At 40.8% G+C, this 21,890-nt stretch overlaps 1 protein-coding gene across 1 annotated transcript; it reads left to right on the plus strand.

Annotated features, from left to right (window-relative positions):
* Positions 1 to 29: 29 nt before the first annotated feature.
* LOC117569826 (G-protein coupled receptor dmsr-1) lies at positions 30 to 21,034 on the plus strand. Its single transcript, XM_034251150.2, has 4 exons — positions 30 to 539; positions 16,622 to 16,967; positions 18,303 to 19,399; positions 19,618 to 21,034. The coding sequence occupies exons 2-4, from the start codon at positions 16,906 to 16,908 to the stop codon at positions 19,890 to 19,892; spliced, it is 1,434 nt and encodes a 477-aa protein (XP_034107041.2). The 5' UTR covers positions 30 to 539; positions 16,622 to 16,905; the 3' UTR covers positions 19,893 to 21,034.
* Positions 21,035 to 21,890: the final 856 nt, after the last annotated feature.

Below are 21,890 nucleotides of genomic sequence, written 5' to 3' on the forward strand. Positions count from 1 at the left end.
AACAGCTGCTGCTGCTGCTGGCTGTGTTTGAGTTTTCAGCTTTTCAGTTGGTTTTCCATTGCGGCGCCGCACGCACGTGTCACGGCAACGCTTCGGTCAGCAGCATCTGCGTCTGGATCTCAATTTTCCCAGTCTCTGAATTTGGATTTCTCAAGTCGCGTTTGCGTTCGCGTTCGAGTTCGAGTTTGAGTTCAGTTTCGGTCGCTACTCGTTTTTGCTGTTGTGTTTCAAGTGACGCGAAAAGTTGTCAAAAAAATAAAAGCCAACCAAAAAAAAAAAATAAAACAAAATTGAAATAAAAATAAAAAAAAGGGAAAAGCAAATTAAGAAAATATATTGAAATATCTTAGGAAAATTTCGTCTGCTGCGCTCGAGTTGCCGGTCGCTGTTTGGCTGCTGGTGACATTGAAGTCGAAGTGATTTCCATCCAACAAAGATGATAAATGCATTTCGCGAGACTTGACTTTAATTGAAATTGTGTAAACGCGCCGTCAGCTCAGCTCTTCAGCTTTTGGGCTGCTTAAACACGAGCTCCTAAGGTGAGTTCAAGTCTCCGGAACGTCCCCGTCCACAAAAAGAAATTTCGGAAACTTTTGCAAATTTTGCAAAGCTACTTTGATGAGGATTTTGCGGCTTTCCAGAGCCATTAACAGGCATACCGACCGACCAACCGACCAAAACCAGTTGATAAATTTAATTAAAATTGTGCTAAGGTACTTGTCAAATAACAAAAAGTTGAGTTAGTGTCCCTTAGTTCCCTCAAAACCTTGTCCCAGTTTAGTGTTTGACTTTTAAAGCTCCCTCGGCGGTGGCTGACTTATGCTTATCTATTCTTATTCTCCTGCAACATGGCAGCATGTTTCCCTCTCACTTATGGCTATTACGGTTATAATACCGCAGGCGATGCGAGCATGTTCTTCCTGCTTCTCTCTTCCGTTTTTATGATCGATGCGACCACCGAAGTGCAATGGCAGAGCCAACAACAATATCACAACTATCAACTGGGGTGTAGTTTTCTACGGCAAAAGTGTAAATGAAATTTATGTGCTCTCCATAAAATATATTTTTATAGTCAATAGACGCAGTCGGTGCGTTGCGTTTGCGATGCGATAGAAATAAACACTAAACGAGTGAACGGAATCATTTGTACAGCTGCTTGGAAAAGTCATAAAAATCATTTTTCACTTTGTATGCAGACCAAAAAGGGAAGCTTCGAACGAAAAAATCGAATTTAAACAGCATTCAAGTCACAGCAAAGCAACAACAATAAAAAAAAGGAAAGAGCTAAAGACAACAAATATATCCAAATACGAATAAGAAAACATAAAGTGGAAGAAAAAACACTGCGAAAACCTCAAACACATAAACGTGGAAATTTTTACATTTTGGGCTAGATTTGTATCTCTTTCTGCCTGGGAGGGAAAGAAGGGAGAATCGCTTTTTATGGCCACACAATGGCTACGGGCTAGTAGTTATGGAGTGAGTATAGAAATTTGTGTGAGAAGAGCCAACAAATGAACGACTCGACTCGCCACAATACACGAAAGGTTTGTTTGTTTGCCGAAAATATTTGTGCCCAGTTGTGCGCTGAGATAGCGCCAAAGTTTTCTAATTTCCCTCAAGGAAATTGCCACGCAAGTTGGTTAAACCGTTGAGCTCAAAACACGGCACAGAGCGCAAAGCTTAGTCCACGTAGTGCAAGCCTTTTACCATTCACTAGCGTCCCTTATTTATGCAAACAGACTAAACTTTGTGCCTTGTGTCAATAAAAGCCACAAAATACATAAACATTTCAATTTTAGTGCGCCAACAGCAATGGCCAAAAAAGAGAAAGAGAGAGAATGCTTTCCCCAAAATTGAGTTTCCCTTGTTTTTCGTCACACACTGAAATATATTCTATACTCGCATGCATTAATGCACACAGCTGTCAAAATGTATATGAATACGATCGTTAGATTTAATTGGCTTTTCCACTGCTGACACATTTAGTTCGCTCTCGCAAATATTTTTGTGGCTGCGTCAGAAGATGACAAATACATTAACTGCGCGTGCATGTTGATTGACTTGGGTCTACCCTGCACATCATTCCAGCTAGTGTGGTCTACTCTATGCTCTGCCTGCTTTTCGTGCTGGATATTCGCAATGAATGTGGCCATAAATTTGCTGCTCCTAATGTCAGCTGTCTGTCATACTCACAAGCAGAGTCAAATGTCAATAGCCGAGAAATAATTGTAGAGTCTTCGTTTTGGGTTCTTCAAATGCGAATCAATGACAGACAAGTTTTGGTCAAGTTTTGTGCGGCCCCATTAATTGCCTCAGCTCAGCTCAGCTCAGCTCATCTCCCAACAACTTTGAGTCAACTCAATTTAAGTAAAGGGAAACTGTACCAACTGCGCATCCTTTGTCTCAGTTTAATTACAAGTTTCCAGGCTGTGACTTCCATAATAACTGAAGCATTTTTGTTTCATTTAAATGTGGTGCTCGAGGCGTTCAACTGCTGAGAATACAAGCTTGAAGCAATGGCTTTAAATGCGCAATGCATAAATTACAGTTGCGTCGCCTTCTCATTAACATTACTTTTTCAAGCGTTTTTCCTCGAACTGCTTAACAATTTTAATTGTTGCAGCATATTGCGTATATATCAGGTGCAACTTCGGATTCAACTCTTAATGGCAACGAAACAATTCATGAAAACATAAAAGCATTTTCTCCCACTCGCGCTCACACTCGCGTATAAAAGTTGCGTATACGCCACATGCGACTCTTATTGCCATGTATTGTGAATACATTTATGATGCATCGCATATTCATAAATCGCCAACTTTTCAACGGGAAGTGAAACATTTTACAGCTTGTAAAAAAGTTGTTGCCAACTTTGCGATTACCAACAAAATTGTGTATACGCCATGGTGAACGTGAGTGCGGTTCTTGCGGGGTACGCAAAGTGAAAAGTGATAATCCAAGCATGTGTGCGCGTTGCATACCTTGAGACTGGCTGAATTCCCAAAATGGCAACAGCAAATAAATGACTATGGCTTTGGGCTACATTAAGAGCTTTCAGCCACAAATGAGGCACGTCAAGTGTTTGTCTAGCCGATGCTAGATGTGGATTGCAAACAATTTTTCAATAAAAAAAAAAACGAAAAGAAAACTTGCGGTCACAGCATGAAAATCTCAATACTACATTCTATGACAATATTGGAGCTCTCGAGTGTGGCAAGTGGCAAGCCGCAAAGATTTATATGGGTGCGGTTGACAAAGTTGTTGCCGCCTGATAAAAGTCCACGTGACACGCCCCCCGGTTCAGGCTACGCAAGTTGTAAGCCTTTTTATTTCATTTTATGTTTTTTGCATACGCTAGACCCTTAAATGGATCAATATTTCATTTTGTTTGGGGACCGAACAACATACTTCGGGGCGAATGTTTCGGGAGGCTGCTTCGGGTGGAGGAGGGGGAGGTAGAGGCCCAGTCGCGTTTAAGTAGTGGAAATAAATCAGTGTGCAGCATGGCCAAGGGATCTGTGTGCCATATGTGTACTACACACACACACATGCAAAAACTGTTACGTATGCATTAAACTGTTGCAAGGTCAACGCCAGCCAGCAATAGGAAAAGCGAGAGCAAGTCCCTCTCTCGCTCATCACGTCCCATCAGCAGACTCGAACTCAACATCGACAACCGACAACCGAGGCTTGGCCCCATCCACTTTGGTTGTGCATGAGTGAAGGCGAATCCATATTGCATATAATACGACGCATACGCGCTTTTTCAATTCTTCAACCTCCAACTCATTCCCATACGAAAAAAGCATTGCATAAATCTAGGCGAATATTATGCATACGCAATGTGGCGCCAGGAAATGCTTATGAAACAATCTGTCAGCGCAGAGAGCGTGCGTGCGGGGGAAATGAGAAACAACTACTCGTATTGCAACTAGTGCAGTCGAAATGCAGTCATAAATGATGATTACGAGAATTTCGTTTATAAATGATATTTATGATGCATTTTCTGAGCGTGTAAATTACGCAGGCAAAATAGACGAAGGGAACGCGTTGCAGTTGAGAGCTAGCATTAAATGAAATTAAAGGCATGTGGCAAGTGGCAAGAAAGCGGTGAACCAAGCTGAGCTGCAGTGTCTGTCAGTAATTATAGATGGTAAATTTTTGAAGCGCAAAGCGCATGAGATACGAGATTCAGAGGGCTGCAATTATGGCTATTAAGGCAAAAGCAAGCTTAAATTATTATTTAATTGCTGAGTAAAAGCAAGAATAAATTTACATTTAAAGCAAGAAAACCACAACATATGCCACCGCACATTCTTAACGTGATTAAGGTCTTTAAGGGGATTTCAAGTTTTAGGGCATTAAACTTGTTGCCAAGCTGCAAGCTCTCTATCTAAATTGTTTATCGATTATTTATGCCAATTCCCCCATCAGTTGTTTGGCTCTATTAGGTAGTTCGTACAAAAAAGGTTCGAGGACCGAGTCGACCCAAAACACTTTTTGCGACCGGCACATTAAACAAAGTGCACTAAACCATTGCAGCCAAGGAGAATTGTGAGTGGCGAATAGCGAATGGCGAAAAGCGAGGCGTGCGTGGGTAAAGTGCTTTGTTTACTTTGGCCAGTAAAGTGTGTAGAAGTGTAACAACGGACAGCAGCACATGCCAGACATTGGCAACATAAACAATGCGAATGGCGAACAACATCAGCAACAGCAACAGCAACGGCAACAATCAACTGTAAGCGGAGCAATGGCAAATAGACAAAAGATGCGGCAGACGGCCCTTAAAAGATTATAAAGAATAAATGCCAAGCGTATTGAGAAGATGGCGGCAGATAAAATAACTGAGAGGGGGACAAAAGGGACATCAGACAATATGCTAGACTCGTGCTTGTTAGTATTGCAAAAGCAAAAGGAAACAGAACAATGTTGTTATGCTTAACTGACGGCATATTCCACTTACTTTCATTACGATTATTTGCCATGATTTCGCCATGTTCAGCTTAATTTGTTGTGGCTCTGAGAGAGACATGAAATCAGTGAAGAAAAGCGAAGTACACACATAAACTTCTTTGATGGCGGCACATGAAAAGGACCAACGAATTTCTTAACTTGGCGTAAGTTATGAGGCTTTTGGCTTACTTGAGAGTTGCACGTACTTTATAGATACATTATCGCAGTCATTTCAGCTGCAATTTCACTTGATTTGCATATGCTTATCAGCTGTTCAACAGCAACAGTAAACAGCAGAGCATAGACAGACATTTGCCCATTTTTCAATGTCTGAAAGTAAACGAAAATTGCATTTTTATCAAGGAGACAAACAACAAACTGCACATGCACATACAAGAAAAGTCAAGAGACAAATACATGAGCCACGTGTACAACAGCAACAGGAGTAGGAGGAGGAGAAGAAGGATAAACAGCTGCTCTACCTGGGGAGCTGTCTATCTTGCTTCTATCCGTCTGCCAGCTGAAGGAAGCATCACTCGACTTGCTTGGGGAATAGTCTGCGCTCGTCTTGAATGTGGCATAAACAGGAAGCGCTGAGGACATGCTTATTACCTGCTGTTGACATTTCCTCGTGCTCGGAACGGCAGAACGTGACATCTTCAGCTTGTAAATGATCCCAGCACTGCCAGCCAGCTGTTGCAGTTACTGTCAGTCAGTCAGTCAGTCAGTCACTCACTCAGTCAGTCAGTTAGTCAGTCTGCCTATAGTAATGTTCCTGCTTGTGCTTGCATTTATTGAAATTTCTGCACCAGCTTGGTTTAAATATTAAATTCCATTCAAATGCATTCTCCCTTAGTTGCAATGCAATGCTCGGATAAAAGTGAATAACCTGCCAGGCATTTCATGAATCTGTTTGCCCTCGACCCGCAGCATCAGTTCAACACAAAATGCTTTTAAAGCACTTGAAGCTTGTTGTTTTTAGCTGCCCGCATGATGTGCGCTCGTCAGCAGCTTATTGGAAGCAACTCACTCATTTATTCAGCACATGCCCAGGACGATGATGAGGAAGGAGCTGAGGACCAGCTGTATTTTGGGTCGAGCGTAGAGCAAAGCACTGCACAGCTAGGCAACTGACAGCTTTGTCATCGAGCTGTTAAGGCGATTAAATTGCATTCGAAATGAGACCACGAGCTAGTTCTGACCACATGTATGTTAGAACATAAAAGTTGAAATCTTTTCAGTAGTCGCTGATTGCAATGGCCAACACTTTTTCCAATGGCTAACAATTTGTAAAATCTCCCCCCAACACACACACGGATGTGTGGGCGATTTCAAGTCGCTTTCTCCTACGCTCGAAAGTCAACTTTGGCACGTGAAAAATGCGCTTGGGTCGTAAGTAGCGTGTTTTGGCTGCCGAGAATATATATCATGGACCCCAATGACCCCCGTCGACTTACGACCCCCACGCGGTTGTGTCTTGCCTTGCACACGCTCTCGTATATGTCAATGACCAAATTGTTGATGTGGCACAAGGGATTGCATGCAACGCAGCTGCGCAGCTGGCGACATTTCGATGACAAGCACGCAACTAAAAATAGACAACAAGAAATATAATTTAATTAAAAAATGCTAAACATAGTCTAATTGAAAAAAGTTGTTGAATTATGAATAAAAGTGATAACGAACTTTTGTTGTTAGAGTGTTTGTCTCGTCGACTTGTGGCTGCTGCAACTGATTCTGAACTGACTTGTTGTGGCTTAAGGTTTATGGTGCTTGGGTTACAAAGGAGACGAAGGAATGTGTTGCAAGCAAGTGTCGAAAAACACTTTGTTCGTCGTCGCATTTTCTTCACCTCAGTTTCCAGTTCTCTTTTCTCGCTTTCTCTTATATACATATATAGTTATGCATGTCTCAAGCGCACTCAAGTGTTTCTGGCTACTTGTTCTACTCACTGCAAGAAAGCCACCTTCACTCACACACTCACACATATTCATTCACACATACGTATGCACACTCACAAACAGACACTCTTGAGTGTGTTTGGCATAGAAAACCAACCACCTTAGAGTCCGTTTTCTTTCACTTAGGCAAATTTCACATCATGTGTTGCTATTTATACCTTTCTTCTTCTTTTTGGTTTGCAACATATTTGCCGTAGTTTGCTGTAGCATAACTACTTAGTTTTGCAATTTTCTTAAGTCTCTGGCAGCTTGTTGACCTCATTTTGCTGTTTCCGCATCGCTTGGAGAGACTTTCGTAATTCGTTTTTTTCCATTTTTTTGGGTGCTTTAATTTAATTAAGACTGAGGCTGTCACAGCTTAAAGAGGCAAGAGCGAAGGGAGTCTGAAGTGTAGTCACAAGTGCTGGACAAGCAAATGTATTCGTTGACAGCAAATACTTTTCAGTTAGTCTCTTGGCCACTTCACTTCCCTTCAGGCTACTCCTGCTCTCTATGTTGTTTTCTGGCTGCTCAAGGTAAAGCGCCGAAGCTCTTTGTAGTCCAAGCCAAACGCTTTTGTTATGCTGGCTGGCTGGCCCTGGAAATTCGCAAGAGTGGCAGCAGCAGCCTGTCAAGTGGTGCGCCAAAATCGTCGTCGTGAATTCGCCTCGCTTTTGTAGTCAATTTTCCGTATGAATATGCAATTTTTGGGCGCTGCTTCAAATTTAAATGCTGCGGCAGCGACTTAAGAGCTTGGCACAGCATCAAAGCGACTGTCTATAAACGAATCAATCATAGAGTGAACCGAGCGGGTTAAGTCTAACTCGATGACAACTGCAAAAGCTTTAAGCACAACATGATTCGCCCCACAGCAGCTGCGAAACTCTAATGGCAGCCTACGGGCACTTTAATTGCATGCGTACGCTGCGTATGCGCAATATAAGTTTGGCAACTTCTTAAATTTTGCAGCACACACATGAGAACTGCTGTCTCACGCACTTCTTTTATGTCTACAACGGCGGCGGGCATTAAAATGTATGTAAAACTGAAACTAACGAAATGAATTTCATGTCCCCTCGTCTCATTTTGCTTCCTTTGTTCCTCAGTGTCGTTGTAACATACGCGTAGCTTTTACTTGCGAGACATGCTGACATGATAAAAAAAATTATATAGTATATGTTTCGCGCAGACAGCAGCGTTGGCGGCAGCGGCGGCAGCAGGAAAATATATAAATTTGAAAAATCATTTTAAAGCTGCGGCAAGGGAAATTTCGTAGGCACCGCCAACGAAAATAAAGAAAAACATGCCAAAAAAAATGAAGAAGAAAAAGAAAAACCCGCAGGCAAGAGAGTGTGCGACTAACAGATACCAACTGAATACTTTAAACAACTTTAAAACAAAGAAATGATTCGCTTCCCCGTGTTCATTAATTTAATGAAATTTTCCGAGCGAGCGCAAGATGCGAAGCGTTTGGAGAGTGTTTTATGAAATACAGTTTATCTGGCAGCAGCATGGAAAATGTTGAAAAACTTTGTCGGAAATTATTGACTACAATTCACATCTGCTTTAGCGATTACCTACTTTTAACGAAGACATATGCTAGCATACAATGATAGCAGCCCAGTTTGTCCGCGAGGTATAGCAAGAAGGAAGCAAGCATGGAAAAAATGTCGAAATAATAAAATAAATGTACACAAATTGTGCACAAGGTCGTAAGCCGCAAAAATAAATGGCGTAACAAAAATTTTTTAATTTTGTAATGAATATTATTTACACACGCACCGAGAGAGAGAGAGAGAGAGAAACAGACTGAAAGAGAGAGATAGAAAGATACAGCCCATACTGCCGGAATACACACACGTGGACAAGAAGCAAATGTGTCCCGGGACATTGCCTTCAAGTAGGCAGCAGAAACAGAAGCAGAAGTTGGAGCAGCGGGAGCAGCAGCAAATTACCATTAGCATAAAGGAACCCACACTCACACTCACACTCTTACAGTCGTAGAGATTAGTGTGTATATCACATATATTAGTATTTACACCACGCCAGCGGCTGGAGTTTAATTGCGCGTGTTATGACTTCAAATTCCTTGGGTCGACAAAGGTTTTCGAGGTCGTGGAAACTGGGACTGGGACTCGATTTGGGATTGGGTCAGAGCAGAGGTAATGAATCGATAAGGTGGCTTGGCTAATACAAATGTACAGCCAAAACAAGTAAGAAAGCTATAGTCGAGTGTGCTCGACTGTGAGATACCCGCTACCTTAATTGAATGATAGCAAAACAGTGCTCAAATTCGGTATATCAATATACTTTTATACTTAAATATGCCATACATATACAAATCAAAGCAACAAATATCCAATGAAAATTATTTCTTAAATATTCAAAAAAAATTTATTTGATTGCAATTAAAGTTTTCAAAATCATAAGGTTATGATTGTAAATATCCAAAAACCATTTTTTCGATTGGTTGAGGTTGAAGTGTCAGATAGATAGACGGAGAGGATTTGCTGTTGACGCTGATCAATAAAATATATGTGTACCTAATGGGGTCAGAGATGACTTCATCTACATGTAACATAAATTATCTGCGGGACCAAACTTATAATACCCTACTAACCTATGGGTATCGGGTATAAAAATAGAGTTTGAGTGTGTTGCCATGCTTTCACATTTTTGGGGTCCCAAAATCGAACTTAATTACAAATTCTGTTGGGTTTCAGAAAAGTTGTGTAAAAGGAATGCATATTTTATGAGCAACGCAATGTGCACGATGATTGCGCCAGTTTACAATTGAATGATCAATCATGCCCGCCCAAAATAATGCCTTAATCATCTATTATGACAGCTTCTATTTAAATTCTAAAAAAAATTGAAAGAGATGTTATTAAAATAAAGCTAAGTTAAGTTAAGGGATAAATCGTGTTTTTTTTTTGGCAAACTCATTTCATTTTTATTATGACATGACAGTAAAAGTGTTTCACTATGAGAAATCGACAGACAACTTGACTTCGACTTTCTTGCTCAGCTGTTCTTTTTTACTCGCAGTCAATAGAATTTATTTTCACGTCTCGCTGAATGGCGTCTGGAAAATTTGTTGTAAACGCGATTTTTCGTTCTCTTATTTTCGGATTTTTTTTTTGTATTTATTTTGGCCACAACTAAGCGTTGTGAGACACCTTCTGGTAGGTAACTGGGGAATGGACCGCAAAATTGATGGGACTTTAATAGAAAGAAAATGCGCTCAATGAAAATCCGCTGACCTGGGGACCGGCCAACGAAAATGAAGACAGGTACGCGTTCTCTCTCATGATAAATTGAAAAATAATACTTATTGAGTAGACTTTGGGGGTAAGTCCTATGGACCAATTGATATATGTGTCTTTTACGTGGACTTTCAGCCAGATGACTGGCGACTTGGACTTGAACTTGGACTCGACAATCTATGACAGGCTTTGCGTTTTTTTTTTTTTTTTTGGTTTCCTTTCCTACACTCTACGAATCTTTTTGTGCTAAATCTGTGCAGCTGAGGAAATTATTGTGTTATATATATATTTTTTTCTCATATATTTCTATTTGTTAAGCTCTGACAGCGCCACATGGGGAAGCTGCACAACATGTGTTGCAAGTGAAAAACTCAAAATTAAATTGTAGCTGATGCTTTAATCAGCTTTGTGTGCAAGTTTAATTAAGCGAATTAAGCAAAATTGCCATTGATATTTTAATTACAGCAGCAGACGGACTGAAATTTACAACTCAATCAACTGCAATTTATTTAATTAGAATATTTAGTAATATTAATCTCACATTTAGTTCACTCGTTTCATCGTTTTTTCTGCTGTGCAATAAATGCTTCATTAATCCACAGACAACAAAAAAATATGTGTCATAAATTTATGAATTTGCCCGAGAGACAAAGATCATAATGAGGTGCGAGAAATGTTTATTGATTATTCCGCTTAGCTGACTGTCAATAATTTATTAATACTCGGCAATTTTATGAACTCCAATGGCAATGCGGAATGAAAGGGAAAGAAGGCTAATCAACTGTCGATTGGCAATAGAAATGGAAACAAGCAATAAACACGACTGCTAAAACAATAAAGCAAGCCAAGTAATCTGCCAGATAAGATTCATATGCACACAGAGAGTGAGAGCAAGGCCAACAGAGAGATGCGTGAGACAACGACTAAGAGTTGCCCTATAGAAACTAAAAATATAGCTTAATTGAAATTTTAGCCATTTAATTTTACATTACAACCACATCAAATAAGTCGCTTTCTTTGTGCATAGTTACAAAACAATTTATAATTTTCATTTTAAAATGCAACCACAACAATTTTCAATTAAGTTGTGAATAGCACAAAAAAGTTGAAAGCGTTAAGCACAGCAGGATAATTGAAACAAAGGGCTTTAAAGTTGTGTCCTGTCATTCCGCAATCTATTTGCCAAATGCAACTCGAGTGGAGCTCAGACTGCTGACAATTACCTTGACCTAAGCGATGCGACACAAAGGACGACGCACTAGAACAATAGCGAGAGAGAGTAAGAGCGAGAGAGAGCACCGTAGAGTGAAACAGCAACAGCGAGAAAGAGTTGCCTGGCGTGCGCTGTCAACAGGACTTTGTTATTTCGGCAATGAAATGTGCAGTTTGTCCCTAACGTGGATGCGGCTGCTTTATGGCCAAATGTGTGCCAACTGTCGCTCTGTTTATCTGTCTGTTTGTTTGTTGCCCTCTTACTCTCACGCTAACTATCCCCCTCCCCTTTACTATCACTCTTTTTCCTTTGCCAGCTCAGCTTTGCCATTTGCTCGTACGTTGTTATTGTGTGTGTTTGTTGAAGCTGCTTTTCGACGACGCTTTCTGAATGCTTAATTATAAAATACTGTCATGAGTGTGTGCGCGTGTGTGCGAGTGAACGAGTGTGTGTGTATTTGTTTGTTTGTGTGGCTTGTGTGTGCTCTCGCACTGCTTCACCTTGATAAATATTTGGCTGGCAACTCAGCAGGCCAAGCAAACAGCTTTAAATACGTTAAGTGGCTTAAAAGGCAAAGCCAAGCATACCCTCTTGGCCCGGGCCAATTACTGGGTATAAAATACACTCTCCAGGTTTAAATACGCTGAAGCAGAAGTATTTATGATATTGTTGTAGTATTTTGTGTGCCAGTCAACTCTCGTCCCTAATACCCTTGACTGTGATTCTTGCATACCCCGAAGACAGGCGCGTGTCTCGCTCTCGAGCACAGACTAAGCTACGCCTCCGATCCCAACGATGCCACACAGCACGAGCTGCACAACAGAGCAAACAAAGTTTATGCCAAAGCTGTTGGTGGAAGGGGAAATAGAAAGGGAAGGGAAGAGTGCAAGTAGTGGCCATTGTGGCATAAGTTAAGGCATTACGCTCGAAATTATGAGTGGCACAACGAGCGGCGAGTGTGGCACGTGTCCCCAGATACGCTCTGCCTGCCACACAAAATGGAACCAAATCCGGTTTTACAGTTCGCAACGCACAAGCAACAGTCAGACGTGCACCTTCTTATTATACCAGCTACTCATAGGGTATAAGGGTATTCTAACTTTGCGCATCCAGAACATGTATGTAACAAGCAGAAGGAGACATCTCCGATTCTATAAAGTATTTACTATATATTCTTGATCAGGTTCAACAGATAAGATGATACTATATCATCCGTCTGTCCGTCCGTCTGTATAACACCTAGATATCAGAGATTGAAGAGATAGAAACTTATATTTTTTTTTCAATTTGTTGTTTTTGCACACAGGTGAAGTTTGTCTCAAATATCGAAATCGAATAACAAACTAATTTTGAAGTTAGAGTCGAATTTTAATACATAACACACAATAATAACTTTGGTTTGGTTCCTGAAAATTTGGTTGTGATCAGGTAAAAATTGTAGATGTTATTAAAGAAACAGTTTTGAACTGGTCTTAGTTGCTAGCCTGACAATCTGGTATATTTTATACTCCATGGAAATTTTTAAACGTAGTATTATATCAATATACCAAATATAGGCTTTGGTATATTTTGAATGAAGTACTATATCGGTATACCAAATATAGTCATTGGCATATTTTGAATGTAGTACTATGTCAATATACCGAATATATCCTCTGGTATATCTTTAGTATTTTTGTGGTATATTATTTTCGTATATTTTAAAATGAATACCGCACTGTTCTGCTGTTATTCAAAATGGGGAGCGGGTATCTTATAGTCGAGCACACTCGACTGTGGATTTCTTACTTGTTACATATGTAAGTACGCTTGAGTTCTCACATAAAAACATATACATACGTACGTGTGTGTGTGTTTGTTTGGGTCCACTTAGGTCCAGCTAGCAGAAGCACAAAAGTGAAATCATATCATCAAAAGCAACGAGCTAAAGCAGCAGCATAAAAGTATAGCTAAATCAGCGTAAATAATTGAACAGCTGAATGGTCGCACGTTGCGTATGCGCAATAAAAAATATTGCTTGCATTGTATGCTGTTGACCAGTCCAGCCAAAGGCAATCAAAACCCAATCAAATGTTAGCTCTCTCGAAAAAAATTAAAAGAAATTAAAAGCAGATGTTGCTCGATGCTTGTTTGTTGCGTTGTGGTTTTTTACTTTTTGGTTTGGCTGACAACATTTCCACATGAAATGTGCTGTGGCTGTTATTTGTTGATGTTCTTGTTGCTGTTGCTGCTTGGCTGCTTGTCGCCGTCAATTGCAGCTTCTGTCAACAAGAACAACTACAATTTGCGTTCAATTTTAACTGGAAATTTTACACACACAATATCATGTGTGTAGTACAATTTGTTGGCTTCCAGTGCTGCTTTTCCCCCATCTCCTTTTTCTTTGCCAGCCTTCAGTTTCCTGGAAACTCTCTCAGCTGCCTAATTGCTTTGCTTTAGCTTCTGGGTTTTGGGCTTTGTTGGCATTTCACATTTTACTTTTAGCCACATTTGTTGTTGTACAGCTTAGCTTTTCTATGAGTTTTTCACACATTCCGTAGAGTTTTTGTTATACTTTTGGCATACTTGAAGTTTTCGCCACAATTTTCTTTGGTTTCGTTTTACGACTATTGTTGTGGCAATCGCATGTTGTTTTGGCCTCCCAAACGGGGAAAAAAATGAAGAGAAACTACAGTTAACACTTTAAGTTTTGTAGTCAGCTTAGGGCCAGCAATCGATTGATGTGGCCCTGCAGGACTTCGTCCTTTTGCTGCTTTTCATTGCTTTTGAGGGATTTCAATTAATTTGCCAACTTATGGTGTATAGACAGCTGCCAGCCATCCAGCCAGCCAGGTCTTTAAGAGGCTTCAACTGGCCAAGACTATCTGCTCTTTTTCATTCTGCTGCTCTTTTCATAATTATCCAGTGCTTTGCCCAGGCTTATCTAAATGCACAGCATGCCCAGGACTTGGAAATAATCTTTTAAATATATACGACTTGATTTAAAGCACATAGCTCATACACAGCATGTGGCATGTGGCAGCTTGGCATGTAGCATGTGGCAGTTTGACTGGGCCGCACTTAATTGAATTCAGCGTGGGGCTTCTCGAAATTGCGCGAAAAAGTAATAAACAAATAGCTTAAATTACTTGGCAACCACACCAGCTGAATAGCCGTAGCCTATTGCTGCCTATCAGCATGAGTTGGTCTCTTTGTAAATAAACGCGTATACGCAGCGTATGCCGCACATTAAGTTCCAAAACGGAGGCGAGGCACATTAGCATCTTTTGAGAGCTGAGTGGGCGACTGTTGGTGTCGACTGACCGGAAACCGTTCAAATTGAGGCAAGTCACGTAACAGCAAACCATCGCAGCACCACACGCACTCACACACAAACACACACACAACTTGTTGATGGCTGACAGCAGCAGACCTGACTTTGGCTCGGCTACGGTCTTAAGTGCGTGGCAATGAAACATCGCAAACAGTTGGCACTTGGCACACGAAATGGCGCCCGAGCTTCAATTTAAATGATCTAATGAAGTTGTTGAGACCATTAGCAGAGTCCGCATTATTAATGCAGCCTTGAATAATGGTTCCCATAATCAGCCTCAACTCGAGTGCCAGCCAATTTTAATTACTGTGCTCCTCCCTTTGCCATTGCCTGTTGCTTGTTGCTGCTCTCCTTGTTGCCAGCTGCCTTCAATTGGCCTCGTCCAGTGGCTCACAGTGTCTTGAGCATTGTTATGGCTTAATAATGCTGCCTAATGGCAGAGCTCGCAGCCACTTGTTTCGCTCATTAGCTGCAGATGTGCCCCACTGGATTATGTGTCTATTGGAGTGTCAATATTGGATCCACCTCGAGTTGAATGTGGGAACTAGGAACTGCGAACTGGGAACTGGGTCAGGCAAACAAATTGCCTTGGCTTTCATTTGACTTTTCGCCATGAGCTTGCGAAAGTTTTACCAAGTGAGATTTTGCACTTGACCAAATCACATTACAAGGCACAAGTGGTTGGCCATCATCCGATAAATGCAAAATCCGATAAGCTCCGCACACACACACACACACATGTACAGCAAGAGGCAGAGACACGGAGAGAAAACAAGTTTCAACTGCTTCACGAAATTTCGGCAAAATATTCCATGTGCTGCTCGGGGTAGAGATCTTTTGGCAGGATAAACAAAACATACGGAGAGATATTTGTCGTTTATCTGCAGAGACAAAAGTTTTAATTAAATGAAAGGCAGACACTGACAGAGAGAGAAGGAAAGATAGAGAGAGAGAGACAGCAACTGCAGTTTTAGTTGCAGCTCGAAATTCGAAAGTTCAGCAAGCTAAATGTGGTTGACAAAGTGCAAAAGTCACTACGAATGCAACTGCTGCCATTTCGATGACAATTTTCTTTTCTACGTGCAACTTCAACTCCAAAAACAACATGACGTATACGCAATGTGCGTCAGCTTGACCAGCAGCAGCTGTGCGGAACAAATCGAACAAATCGTTATTTGGCTTTGTAATTGGAAGACAAACGACTTGTTACTGCACTTTTTCTATGCCAAAAAATTCGATCAGACTCTGTGAGTGTACGCTCGCATCTTAATGGTGCACACTCCTGCTGCCACACAAGCACAAACACATACATATACATACGCAGCAAGTGTTTGCACAGGCGTGAGCAACAATTTAGCCCAATTACTTAAACTAAACTGTGCTAGACATCAAAATTTATGGCCTGCAAACGAAAACTTTTTTGCACATCGAGTATACGTATAGTTGGCCTTCAGCATGGGTTTCGTTTTCGCTTGTGATAGCACCGAATATCTTGGACAGCATCTTTAATAAATTTGTGTGACGTGAAATTTGAAATTCCCTCTGCATACCCAAGAGAAAGATCTGTTTACGCCTTAGGACTTGCGAGTATTTAAAATTGATTTAAAATTTAATAAAATTTCAATTCCAAATTTCGTGGCGTTGTATTTTCGGCAATCCTTGGCCCGTGGCAATGCCAATTAATGGCAATTTACGTATCCGTGAACTTCAACTTGAGATAAATACACGTTGTGCAAGTTTTCTCCCCTCATTTTGCATTTGCATGTTACATGAAATTTGTAGCTGGCAGCACAGCAAAAGTGAAAAAAATAAAAAGCGAAAATAATGGCAACACGTAACATGGTTTGGCCTTTTCACACGCCAGCAAAACGCGGCACTAATTTGCCGCTAAACAGAATTCGGAATACAAAATATTTTCGTTATTTAATTTCAGTTACAGCAGGCGGAGCAACAGCAGCAGCGGGAGCAGAGCTAACCAAGTAATTTAAACATTGGAGAACCGAAAAGGCGAAAAGGTAAAATTAATGAGCAGGCGGAGTTCGAGCTGCGGCATGTTGACAGGGCACAGCTGAAACACAATAACGCATAACCACAGCCTGGAGAGTGACAGAGAGAGGACAGAGAGAAGAGAAGGTGGAGCAGGACTTCTGGGCAGTCAAGCGAGCAGGCGACCAACGAACCAACCAACCAATCGACCAGCCAACCAACATTGACAACATGGTCACGAACATGTCGCAGCCGCATTATTGCGGCGCCAGCGTTGATGATTTTCACACAAAGTAAGTCGAGACGAGAGTTTTGCTGAGGCGAGCGTGTGGCAAGTGGCATGAGGCAAGGGGCAACGCCTGTGGGGTCATTGCCTGTGAATGGGCCTGCTGCCATGTCAGCATATTAATTACTTTTTTAAATGTAATTTACATAATGATTTGCTTACCTACGTGATAACTGATGTGTACATAATCAAATCATCTGCGTAATTGCCATGAAATATATTGTAGCTGGTTAGAACCCTGCTGCGTCGTATGTTAGCTACGCAAAGTTACATGCAAATTTTCGCCCAAACATTCTTCAATTAAATGAAAACTAAGCATATCACTTACTTAATTTTAATCAAAGTTACGCTCAACATCTATAAAAGTTCCATTTGGGTATTAACATAAGCTTTTCGTATGCATCACAAATTTAAATTAAATTTCATACGAAACTAAATGATAGGCAAATGTACATTCGATTTAATATTTATTTAGTTCATTGCATTTCAATGAAATATTCTCGTGTTATAACTTTTGTCAATTTCTATGAAATATTCAGTTCAAACTTTTAGTCAAAGTAATATCAATAGCAATAATGTCGCTGCAAAAATATGCTTTTTTGATTGAAATTTTAATCGCTCTGAAGGCTAAAAATATGTATATATGCTATTTAATTTGTTGCTACCTTTTTTGTTTTTTGAAAATAAATGAAAATATTAAAAGAGACATCAACTAGAATTTGCATTTATATTTGCTGATTTATTTCTATTTTTAGATGTTGAAATATAAATAGGAATTACACCATTTTTATCATAAAGTTTTGCATTAACTAAATTGCCACTAGAATTTAATTCCGTCTTCTTGATGCATTAAATTAATACGTTTTCAAATTTTTTTAAGGCCAATAAATTACACATACGACGTGTTGCACAGTAGAACATATTTTAATCTTTATATAAAAGCATATTTGCTTATATTCATATAGCATTTATTTAACTTAGGTGTATTGAAATTACAAAAAAAAAAAAATTTTTTTTGACAATCGAAAATATTAAAGAATGCAGCAACTAGAATGTTATTCTTATTGAAAACTAAATATAAATTATTCTATCTTTAGCATAAAGTTATGCATCACATAAATTGCAAATAGAATTGATTTTAGTTTTTCAAAATACATTTAATTAATTAGTTTTCTCAAATAAGAGACTTTATATACGCCATGATGCACTTGCTGACACACTTGAATTCAAAAGTGCATATGAAAGCAACTTTGATTGCGAGAAAATTTAACTTATTTACCAAACGTGTATCGCAAATACAAGTGAAGTAATTGAATCATTTTGTAATCTTCTCGTTCGACAGTTACAAATACATACACGGCTACTTCTCGCTCGTTGTCTGCATACTCGGCACAATAGCAAACACACTGAATATCATCGTGCTGACTCGCAGAGAAATGCGTTCACCAACGAATGCCATACTCACAGGATTAGCAGTCGCTGATCTGGCAGTGATGCTGGAGTACATACCCTACACCGTGCACGACTACATACTCAGCGATCTGTTGCCGCGAGAGCAACAACTCAGCTACAGTTGGGCTTGCTTCATCAAGTTCCATTCGATCTTCGCCCAGGTGCTGCACACGATCTCCATCTGGTTGACAGTAACTTTAGCTGTGTGGCGCTACATTGCAGTAAGCTATCCTCAAAGGAATCGCATCTGGTGCGGCATGCGCACGACAACGATAACCATCGCGATGGCCTATGTGGTGTGTGTCTTGGTGGTATCGCCTTGGCTGTATTTGGTCACCGCCATCACCAAGTATCAGATGACACTCGATGCCAATGGGAAGACGATTAAAACGGTGCCGCTGACGCAGTATATGGTGGACAACGATGAGCAAGTCTCGCTGCAGGTGATGTCCAGCACCACGCCGGATATGGCTTGGGCTTTCGCTTCCAGCAGCAACACCACATCGATGAGCATGCTCAATCTGAGCACAGTGGTGCCCACAACCACTGTGGCACCCTCTGAACTGGGACAGCGCAATATCACAGTATATAAGCTCTATCACAGCGAACTGGCTCTGAATGATCTTCCTTTGAGGAATGCGACTTTTCTCATCTACAGTGTGATCATAAAATTGATTCCCTGCTTTGCTCTAACAGTGCTCTCAGTGCGTTTAATTGGCGCGCTGCTCGAGGCGAAGAAGCGTAGGAAAATTCTCGCCTGTCATGCGGCTAACGACATGCAACCGATTGTCAATGGCAAGGTTGTGACGCCCTCGCAACCGAAGAGCTGCAAGCTGCTTGAGAAGGAGAAACAGACGGATCGCACCACGAGAATGCTGCTGGCGGTGTTGTTGCTGTTTCTCATCACAGAGTTTCCACAGGGCATTATGGGACTGCTGAATGTGCTGCTTGGCGATGCGTTTCTCATGGAGTGCTACCTCAAACTGAGTGAGTATTGATTATGCAGGCAAATTGCTTTGTTTTCGCATCAATCATACGCAACGTTAACCGTTGCCTGTTGTTTACAGTTTGTCTGCCAACTGTATTATTTAGCGATTGTCCTTGAACTTTTTGTGTTTGCCTTGACCAATTGCCAACTGTCAGACAATGTGGAGCCACGTTGAGCTCGTTTTTTTCACTTATTGCGTTTCAATGTCTCATTTAAGGTGACCTAATGGACATTCTGGCACTTATTAATTCGAGCATCAATTTCATACTTTACTGCTCGATGAGTCGCCAGTTCCGCAGCACGTTCACGCTGCTCTTCCGCCCCCGCTGGTTCGACAAATGGCTGCCGCTGTCGCAGCACGACGGCGACGGGCGGGACGGAATGGGGGGAAGGCTGGATGGGTATGGGAGACAGCGACTGGTGCACACGGATGCCGTTAGCAAGAGCATGGCCATTGATTTGGGTCTGACGACGCAAGTGACAAATGTGTAGCACGAAAGCAGCCGGGCAGTGTCAACAACAACAGCCACAACGATAGCGGCGGCGGCGACGGCAACAGCGACGGCGACAGCGACAAATGCAACTGAATCCGCCGCTGTTGATGTTGATGGATGTGCGAACGAAATTGGTGCCGCTAACGACATCTGCGTGGTTGAAATGCTGCAACCAAAAGACACTGCCGGCAACAGCAACAGCAACTGCAGCAGTAACATCAGCAAACATCACAATAGAAGCAGCAACTGCAACAGCAACATTAATAGAGCAGCGCGACGACGCTGTAGCGTGGGTGGCAAATGCATTTGGCCGGCCAGCGATTGGCTGCGTCGATTGCGCAACAAGGAGCAACTGCAGCAACAACAGCAACAGCAACCGCATGGCGAACAACTGCAACGGGAGCGGGATTTGGAGCCACGCGAAACGTCTCGCACGCGACGCAGCAGCGTGTTGCTGATGGTGCTGCTTAGTGGCAGCGAGATGGAGGCGAAGGCGGTGGTTGTTAGTGAACAGCAGGCGATAATAACGACACCGCAGCAACCGCAACGTCTCAGTCGCACTGCAACCGAAGAAATGGACGATGCCATCGATGCATTGTGGCTGTAAATACACAATTCTGTTCCCTCCCTCCCTCCACCCCCCTAGAAGTCTCTGTCTATAAATGTACTTTTATTGTTATTGTAATAATTAGCAAACCCGCCGCAATCTTTGCTCTTCTCGGGGCAGCTGGCATTTTGGGCAGCGTTGCAGGCACGTTGTGAGCCCCTCGCGCCTGCCTCGCTCCACCAAAGTTGTGCGGCTTGCCACGAAAGCAATTATTGTGGTGCGGCATTAAGTCTCTCTAAGTGATACTTGACATAGTTTACTAGATTTTAAGCCCAAGCAAAGCGTATTTAATACCAACCAAAACACACACACACACAATACACAGTTAACTAAAGTACGATATAAATAATAGATACTAGCTATTCACTGTGCATTTGGCCATTTGTCAATGAGTCCATCTCTAAATCTAAATGGCACTGCTCAGTCAATAGCTGTTCCACAACGTGGCCAGCATCTCGTGCTGCCTTTCGTATTACGATGAACTATTATACTTATGATTGGAATAAAGAATTCGGCGTCATGATTTTATGTAATCAAAGTCGTTTATTATTCGCAAAAGCTGTGGATTCAAGATGCTGGTAAGTTGGAATGAATTATAACATTAGGTAAATACATATATAATATAATGCAATTCCATACTGATTAATTTGGAAAGCTCATTAGGAAATGAACTAAATAGTTTATATAATATTGAGATGATAAATATAATATGCAAACAGTTTAGTTAGGAATAAACTACGCAGCTTATTTATTTGCTTCAGGCACATTTTATCTTAATTGAGTGTGGTTTTATTGCTATAAATAAATGAAGAGAGAATTTATGATTTTTTAATATATATTAAAGTATGTAATGTTTTGCTTTTATTGAAAATGTGTAGCGGGTATCTTACAGTCGAGCATAATCGACTGTATCTTTCTTACTTGTTGTATAACAAAATGATTATATTATTAAATAACAATAGTGGAAAAATAAATGCTGATATCTTGCATATTTTTGCCATTTAAATATGCAGAAATTACGTAAATAAATTCTGAGTAAATACATAAATAAATGCAGTGATCTCTCAGTCAACTTATAAATTATGGAATTTGTAATTTTTTTGAATTGGCAAAACGGATAAAAATATATACAGTAATCAGCAAAGCATGCAATGCAATTAAAGTGCTGATTCAATCTGTATTTATCTAAAAGGGTTAATTATATTCTTTGTAACTGGCAAATAATTTAATCAATGTACGTAATGAGCTTACAATATTTTTGTTATTTTAGCCAATTAAATAAATATTGGTTACCACTACGAATTAAAGAGATAATATAAATTTAATATTGAGCAGACACTCGTATTGAAATAAATTCCTATTCCACAAAGCAATTGATTCAGACTCGCC

The sequence above is a fragment of the Drosophila albomicans genome, chromosome 3, assembly GCF_009650485.2.
Source record: "Drosophila albomicans strain 15112-1751.03 chromosome 3, ASM965048v2, whole genome shotgun sequence".
In the NCBI taxonomy this organism is placed as follows: Eukaryota; Metazoa; Arthropoda; class Insecta; order Diptera; family Drosophilidae; genus Drosophila; species Drosophila albomicans.